The 9,411-nt window shown below is 36.6% G+C and overlaps 1 protein-coding gene across 1 annotated transcript; it reads left to right on the top strand.

The window, feature by feature from the left end:
* Positions 1-6,270: 6,270 nt before the first annotated feature.
* Positions 6,271-8,121, top strand: LOC130997774 (UDP-glycosyltransferase 86A1-like). Its single transcript, XM_057923200.1, has 2 exons — positions 6,271-6,990; positions 7,073-8,121. Exons 1-2 carry the CDS (start codon positions 6,468-6,470, stop codon positions 7,960-7,962), a joined length of 1,413 nt encoding a protein of 470 aa, XP_057779183.1. The 5' UTR covers positions 6,271-6,467; the 3' UTR covers positions 7,963-8,121.
* Positions 8,122-9,411: the final 1,290 nt, after the last annotated feature.

Genomic DNA, 9,411 nt, shown 5'->3' with positions numbered 1-9,411 from the left:
CATAAAATAAAAAATCCTAAAAATCTAGCGGATGGATTTTGAGGGTTGTCACGCCAATAGTTGCTCCAATTGCCTTCCATTGCTATTTGTTGAAATAATATAAGTAGAAGATGAAGAAGAAAATGAGGAGAATGATGAATGTTTTTGGTATTTGTTGATATATATAGGTGCTAAGAATTAAAAAAAAAAGGCAACGGATAGATGTCAACGCTAAGAAAAAAACGGCTTCTGCCGATTTATTTAAATTTTAATTTTTTTTTTTCAATTTTCCTATTTTTTTGTTTTTTGGTTTGAAAAGGGGCGCGTGTCAACACGCCCCCTCCTTCGCTCCCGTTCGCTGCTGGTGCGTTCAGTCGCCCCACCCCCATTGCACCCGGGTGCATCAACACCGGCGGGTGCGATAGGTCGGGTTCGATCCCGCCATTGCACCCGCCGTTGTTGATGCTCTAAGGTCTAGGGATCAAACTCCACCGCTCCCCCTCCCCCAAATGTCAAATTTTTTTTTATAAATATATAACTTATATAATAACTTATAAATATATGTTGTATTTTTTAAATTTTGCGTATATATATACTTAACTTTAATAATTTTTAAATTACTCAACTTAAAAATCTTAAATAATATAATAACCTACAAGTGTTAAAATTTTAATAACTTACAAGTGTTGAAAAACACAACATATATTTATAAGTTATTATATTATTTAAGTTGAGTGATCCCACATTGAAAAATATAGGATTATTTACAATGTGTAGTACAATATAAATAGTGAAGCTACAATAAGTTGAAATTATCTCACATTGAAAAATATAGGATTCTTTACAATGTGTAGTACACAATAAATAGTGAAGCTACATTAAATTGAAATTATCCCACATTGAAAAATGTAGAATTCTCTACAATGTGTAGTACACTATAAATAGAGAAGCTACATTTGATTAAAATTAAAATATTATTTAAGTTGAGTAATTTCAAAAAAATTCAACACTTGTAAAGTAAAAAATTTTGAAATTTTAACACAAATCATTTAATTTCATAAAAAAATTCCAAAAAATATTTAAAAAAAGTCGGAAATCGGCGGTTTTCAGCCCGGAATCGGCGGATTTCGGGCCTGAAAATCGGCCCTTCAAGAGAACCCATAGGCCGGTTCAGGTTCATGAAATTTTGGACCTTGAACCGCCGGTTCGGGCCCGGAACCGGCGGTTCCTGAATCGATGGCAACCCTATTCTTAACCCTTTATTCTTAATTTTCTTTTTTCTTTTTTGATAAATTAACATTATTAAATAAAGAAACTTAAAGACCGCGCCACAAGGGACTTCAACTCAAGACCTTTGGTATTAAGCATTAACTCCCTTACCGCTTGGCCAACACACGCTTGGTCAACCCTTTATTCTTAATTTTCATGTCCAAAGCAAATGTGCCTAGATAAGTGGACGGAGGGAGTATATTTAATACATTACGTACTAGAATCAATACATTATAATTTTTTTTAGGCATTTCGTACATTTTTATGAAAAGACAAGAATAATAGTAATAATAATGAATAAATTTTTTATAAATTATATAGTTTTATTACATTATAATTTTTTTTGTGCATTCCGTATATTTTAGGTATTTTTTATTAGATTAGTTATCAAGTTAGTTAAGTGTTGATGTGGCAGCTGATTAGGGAGTTAGGTAATTATGGTGTAACCGCCTATCTTAGGCTTCTGTAATTGCTCTATAAAAGAGCTCAGTTTATGGAATGGAGATTAAGCTTTTCTTATCATTTTCATATTCTAGTTTACATTCAACATGGTATCGAGCTCATTTTTTCCAATCCAAAACTAATTTTTTGCTTCCGCTAAATTCACATCTTCTTCTACTCTTTCATCTCCATTCCACACCATGAATCAAACTACCAAAACTTCATCCACACTACCTGCTATGCACACTATTACACTCAAATTGGATAGATCCAATTACAGTTTCTAGAAAATTCAAGTAATAGCTACAGCTCGTGCTTATGGATTTGAAGATATACTTCTTCACCATAAATCTCATCCACAATTTCTGGAATCAGAATCAGCAACAACAGCATCCGAGTCAAATTCGGAGTATCTCGATTGGCTGCGTCGTGATACTCTTCAAACAACAAGCCGATCTGCCAACTTTGTGGCGAATCCAATCATGTAGCACTCAAGTGCTACAAACGGTTCGATGTGAGCTTTACTGGACCGGAGCCAAACTTAACTCAAACATCTCACCCTCAGGCTAACACTGCTCATGTTGATTCTTTATCTAATCAGTATTTGCAGCAAACTTCTTCCTCGCAAGTGGCTAGATCTATGCCTACTCACTCCACACCTACTGCATACACTATGAACTCAAACACTACTACAGCTTCCTCATCCGATTGGTATCTGGACTCTGGAGCCTCTGCTCACGTTACATCAGACCTGAGTAATCTCCAAATCCAAACTCCTTACACTGGCTCTGAATCCGTCACTGTAGGTAATGGATCTCAACTCCCCATCACTCATGTTGGATCCACTATTTTACCTTGCTCTCAGTCCACACAAACTCTTGCTCTTAATAACATCTTATATGTCCCTCATATTACTAAAAGCGTACTCAGTATATCTCAATTCACTCATGATAACAGTGTATATCTTGAATTTCACTCTACCTCTTGTTTTGTTAAGGACATACTTACTCATCAAACTCTACTGGAAGGCAAACTTAGGGAGGGACTGTATCATCTGGACTTGACCAAGACACCATCAGTCACTACTCATCTCAAAAATCCAGGCCAGTGTTTTGTAGCAAACTCTTTCTCTGATGTAACTCTTTGGCAGAATAGACTAGGACATCCATGTCAAAATGTTCTTAAGTCAGCCCTTAAGGCTATGAATGAGTCTGTAAACTTCTCTTCTTCACAATTTTGTGATGATTGTGCTGTAGGCAAGATTCATGCCTTAAACTTTCCTACTGTTGAAATAAAAACTACTGCTCCTCTTCAACTCATACACACTGATGTTTGGGGCCCTAGTTCTTCACCTTCTTGTGATGGTTATAAATACTATGTCCATTTCATTGATGATTACACAAGATTTACATGGATTTTTCCCTTAACTGTCAAATCTGAGGTGTTTCCTGTGTTCAAAAGATTTCATACCTTTATAGAAAGACAGTTTAACACCTCACTAAAAGCTCTGCAATCTGATTGAGGGGGGTGAATATAGATCACTCAAACCATATCTTGAAACTCTAGGTATTGAATTTAGGCATCCTTGCCCTCATACTCATCCTCAAAATGGCAGATCAGAGAGAAAACACAGACATATAGTTGAACTAGGATTGACACTCTTAGCCACAGCCAAATTACCTCCCAAATTATGGTGGGATGCTTTCACTACATCAGTATACCTAATAAATAGGCTTCCAACACCTACTCTCAAACACCTCTCCCCTTATCAGTGTCTCTTCAAAACAATCCCTGATTACTCTCTTCTCAAAACCTTTGGTTGTAGCTGCTTTCCTTATCTTAGGCCTTACAATAATTCCAAATTACAGTTTAGATCATCTAAGTGTCTATTCTTGGGATATAGTCCACTTCATAAAGGTTATAGATGCCTTCATCCATCAGGTAGAGTTTATGTTTCTAAGTCTGTCATTTTTAATGAAACTGAGTTCCCTTATACTCAACTCTTCACCATCTCTACTCAAATACCTACTCCACCTCCTTCCTATCCTATGTTTCCTCCATTACTACAACCACCACCTATAACACCTGTGCCATCTCCGGATATACACACTTCATCTACTTCTTCATCCACTCACAGTTTGCCTGCACAAAATACTCCTCCAGTTCACTCTTCATCCAGCTCAACCAAAGCACCCTCCCCTAATCCTAATATCTCACCTCATTCATCTTCATCATCATCTAATAGCCCATCTCCCCCTCCCCCCTCCACCTCCTTCTCATAATACACACCATATGGCCACTAGATCAAAGGCTGGAATCTTTAAACCTAAAATATACATTGCCACCTCCACCATTCCTCCTGCTCAGATTTTCCTTTCCACAACATCATTTTTCTCCTGCTCTGGTCCCAGTGCTGTTCACATTACACAAAATCAGGTTGTTAAGTTTACAAAGCCTATTTCTGACTCTGAAGCTCTTGCAAATCCTCTCTGGTATGCTGCTATGGCAGTTGAGATTGAGGCTTTACTGGTTAAAGATACTTGGGAACTTGTACCTCCCAACTCAAATATGAACCCTATTGATTGCAAATGGGTTTATAGAGTCAAACTATTTGCTGATGATACACTTGATAAGCTCAAAACCAGATTGGTGGCTAAGGGTTTTCAGCAATTGGCAGGTTTGGATTTTCTGGAAACCTTCAGCCCGGTTGTTAAACCAGTTTCTGTGAGGCTTCTCTTCTATTTGGCTGCTACATTTAAATGGGATATTCAACATATTGACATAAACAATGCATTTCTTAATGGCTATCTTGACAGACCAGTATACATGAAGCAACCTCCTGGATTTGCAAATCCTACTCATCCTAATTGGGTTTGCAGATTGAAAAAGTCTTTATATGGTCTAAAACAGGCGCCTAGAGCTTGGTATGAAAGGCTTAAGGATCATCTCCTCAGGTATGGGTTTAAGTATTCATCATTTGATCACTCTTTTTTTCATATGAGGAAGGCGGGAAAGTTGTTATTAGTTCTTGTGTATGTTGATGATATACTCATCACCGGTGAAGATTCTAGTTTGGTTGACAGTTTTATACAGACTTTATCCAAGGAATTTGCTCTTAAAACTCTTGGCAGTGTTACTTTCTTTCTGGGTATTGAGGTCAGAAAGAAAGCCGGTGCCTTCTACCTATCTCAGAATAAGTACATCAGAGATCTCTTGGCTAAAACTAATCTCTTAGACATCAAGCCTCAAAGCTCTCCTTATGATGCATGTACAAAGCTCTATAAAACTGTTAGTTCACCATTTTCCAACCCTACTTTGTATCGCATCATCATCGGAGCTCTTCAATACTTGACAATTACAAGGCCAGATATTTCATTTATGGTGAATAAACTAAGCCAATTCTTGCAAGCTAGCTCCTACCGAGCTTCAGTGGAAAACATGCAAGCGCCTCTTACGCTATCTCAAAGGCTCTCTTCATTACTCTCTCAAGTTCACCTCCTCTCCATTTCTCCATCTTACTGCTTACTCTGATGCTGACTGGGCAGGGTCGATTGATGATCGCAAATCCACAGGAGGTTACTTCATCTTTCTAGGCTCCAATCTCTTATCATGGAGTTCTAAGAAATAAGGTATTGTTTCTCGAAGTTCCACAGAGGCTGAGTATCGCTCGCTTGCAGACACTTCTATGGAATTGGTCTGGATAAGTTCGTTGCTTAAAGAAATAGGCTACACTACACCTCAACTCCCTATCATCTGGTGCGACAACCGCAGTGCCACTACCATGGCGTCTAATCCAGTTCTTCACGCTCGTACAAAACACATAGAAATTGATGTTCACTTTGTTCGTGACAAAGGTCTTGAAGAAAGAACTGGATGTTCGTCACATATCTGCTGAAGATCAGCTTGCCGATATTCTTACTAAACCTATTACTACTCTTTTATTTCAGAAACTATGTAGCAAACTTCCTTTTGATAAAGGATAGTCTATGTTCAGTGGGGGTTGTATTAGATTAGTTATAAAGTTGTTAATTAAATTAGTTAAGTGTTGATGTGGCAGCTGATTAGGGAGTTAGGTAATTATGGTGTAACCGCCTATCTTAGGCTTCTGTAATTGCTCTATAAAAGAGCTCAGTTTATGGAATGGAGATTAAGCTTTTCTTATCATTTTCTTATTCTAGTTTACATTCAACATTTTTTATTAAAAGATCAGCATAATAGCAATAATAACGAATAACATTTTTATAGACTGTACAGTTTTAATTAACACAATTAACTTTAAATTAAATATATACGAGGGAATATTTCAAGCAATTAAATCAACTTTTGTAAAATAAAGTTCTTTTATATAATAGATATAAACATATATATTGAAAAGAAAAAAATTGAAAAGAGGGCTCTAGCCACCCCTAACCCCCCGTGGCTCCGCTACACTGCATATACATTTAGGAATGAGACCTATATGGTGTCATAAACTCATTATAAAACGGAGAAAATTTAATAAACTTTTTTTTTTCAATTTTAACTTTTGGACTCCAAAGTTAAAACTCGGCCGTCCCAGACTTCCAGCAGTGTAATTTGAGAAAAGTGACATTGATGTATTCCAAAAATAAATCGTTAAGATTGGGCGATTATATCACGATGCCCATTATTTTATTGGATCATCACTATACTCAAAGCTTCACAACTTTAAATTAATTTGATCAAATAACTTCGAAGAAAAACTCAGACATTCTTGTGTTAAACGATCCAATTCAAGAAAAAAAAAAAAAAAAAAGGTGATGAAGCAGCAAGTTGAAATTAAAGCGCATGCGATAATGATCACACTGCCTTACCAAGGTCATCTGAACCCGTTTGTTGATCTGGCAATGCAGCTTGCTTCAAAGGGCATAACCGTCACTTTTGTCCACACCCAACACGCTCACCATCTCATAACAACATCTCGACACACTCCCACCTCCGACATCTTCTCGGCGGCGCCTCATCTCGACATTCGCTACGCCACCATCTCCGACGGCTTCCCCCTCGATTTCGACAGAGACCTTAACTGGGTCGACTACTGGGAGTCTCTCATCCGCGATTTCCCATCACGTGTTTCTGACTTGGTAGGCGATATAATCTCGTCGTCTGATCCGTCGTTGCCGCCCTTCTTGGTTGCTGACACTTTCGCTGCATGGCCTGCGATGGTCGCCCAAAAATACAACCTACTCAATGTCTCCTTCTGGACTCAGCCGGCCACAGAGTTCGCCATTGATTATCACTTACATCTGCTTAAACAAAATGGTCACTATCCACCAAATAAAGGCATGCTTCTCTCTCCCAAATTCTGAAATTTTCTCTTACAAAAAAAGGTTGTAACTGAGTTGATCGATTAATTATATATCAGATGATGATGAGCACGTGATAAATTACATCCCCGGAGTAGCGCCGATCAGTACTAAAGACTTGATGTCGCATCTTCAAGAAGCTGATCCAACAATAGCTCACGAGATTGTTTTCAGAGCTTTTAAAGAGGTTGTGAAGGCAGATTTCATCCTACACAACACAGTGCAGGAGCTAGAGCCTCACACTCTATCAGTCCTGAGCCAGAAACAAGCAACATATGCTATAGGCCCCATCAATTTCTCCACCAAAACCAAAACCAGCGTTCCAATTCCAAAGAGCTTGCGCCATCAAGTAGACTGCTCCAAGTGGCTCGACGCGAGGCCGCGCCGCTCGGTCTTATACATCTCGTTTGGCAGCATCGCGCAGACTAATAGAGAGGTGATACAAGAGATAGCTCACGGCCTTGTTGTTAGTGGCGTGAGCTTCATTTGGGTTATTCGGCCTCAGATTGTGATCGATGATGGCACGGATGTTTTGCCTGCCGGATTCGACGAGGATGTTAAGGACAGGGGGCTGGTCGTTCCGTGGTGCGATCAGCTTGCTGTGCTTTCTAGCCCGGCGGTGGGGGGATTTCTGACGCACTGTGGATGGAACTCGATTCTCGAGAGCGTGTGGTGCGGTGTCCCCATGATATGCTACCCAATTTTGTACGACCAGCCGACTAATCGGAAGTTGGTAGTCGATGATTGGAAGATCGGAATCAATCTTTGCAATGGGGAATCTGTTTGTAGAGAAGAGGTTGCAGAGAAGATTAAGAAGGTGATGAGTGGTGAGGCATCGGATGCCAATTTGAAGGAAATAAGGAGCAAACTGCATGATGCTTGGAGTGAGGATGGTTCTTCTCACACAAATTTTGATCGATTTCTCAAGGACTTAAATCATAAAATCTAGGCCAATAAGGAGATGATCTCATTCATCTTCTTTATTTATGTTCCTTTTTTTGTTTGTTTCATTTTTTGTTTTGTTTTTGCTTTTGAAGCCGCTACAAAATGCATGCCAGATTGATTGATGGATGATATGATGCATTATTGGCATGTGCAATTTATTTTAGGAATGCTTAACTTGTTGAAGCGTCAAGGTTTTGTGTTTTAACACTTTAAAGTAATGCTTAAAGGCTAAAAAGCTGTAGAGAATATCAAGTAGGCTGGGTTGACAAGCAAAACCCCACTATCGACAATATAATGTGATCTCCTGTGTGTGAACAGTGAGGTCTCGGGTTCAAACCCCACTGCTCCCCCTCTCAAACTCCCTCAAGTCAAAAAAAAAAAAAAATATTGCACCTTTCAAGTTGCAATGCATCTTCTTTATAATAAGAAAATCAAACTTGCTTATATGACATTCTAAAATTCTAAGCATTTTAAAATTTTTCTATTCTCCTTTATTCTTTTTTTTTTTTACACAAATCACATCTCTTTTTTTACATTAATTTTTAATCAAACACAATCTTGATTAAAGCCTATATAAATACTTGTGTGTAGTATCTCATCTTATATATATTTGCAACATGTACACCAATTTAATTTGGTCAATTAACTTTTTAATTGGCCAAATAAATAGTTATATTTTTATTAAAAAATGATTTAATTTATCTAATATTGCTTTGACTAATAATTTAATTTATTGAATAATGTGAGTCTACATATTAAAATAATGATTTAATAAATTGTATTTTCTTATGTTATTTATATTTTATTAATTATATAATTCAACAATTAGCTTTACGATATTTTAGAAAATGTAAAATCTATATAAAAGCGGATTTATAAAAATAAATTGATGCAATTTGAATCTCATATTGATTTTTTATGACATTGTTTTCAGTTCATAACCTAAACGAAAGTATACATTTTATGCAATTTTTACTAAACAAATTTTGAACCCCAAATCGTCTTTTTAATAAAGTTTTACAAATTAAAAATCTAAATTACACGTGATTTTTTCATTAGACTTCACAAATTAAAATTTTTAATAAAATTATACAATATGAATTTCACATAATTTTTTGTCATTCTATTAAGATATAACATTGTATATTAGTTTACGTAAAGCAAATCAATTTTTGTAAGCGTATTCTATCAATGATAAGCATGTTAAAATTTAAAATATACATAATATTTAAATCAATTGAGATTATGATTATTATATATAAAACTATGAAAATGTGTGTAGGTTTTGATGCTATAATTAATTTATATTTATAGTTTAAATTTGAATAGTGGAAATCGTTGCTATTTTGGTGTCAAGAGTTGGGTTAATAAGTTTCTTTTTTCTTTTCATTTATAAACAATGATGGTGGTCGTCGTCTACCACTAAATAATTCCTGCAATTCTCTGAAGAATT

This window comes from Salvia miltiorrhiza, chromosome 8, assembly GCF_028751815.1.
Source record: "Salvia miltiorrhiza cultivar Shanhuang (shh) chromosome 8, IMPLAD_Smil_shh, whole genome shotgun sequence".
Taxonomy (NCBI): domain Eukaryota; kingdom Viridiplantae; phylum Streptophyta; class Magnoliopsida; order Lamiales; family Lamiaceae; genus Salvia; species Salvia miltiorrhiza.
The sequence above is the reverse complement of the archived record's forward strand: the minus strand, read 5'-3'. Positions and strand labels throughout refer to the sequence as shown.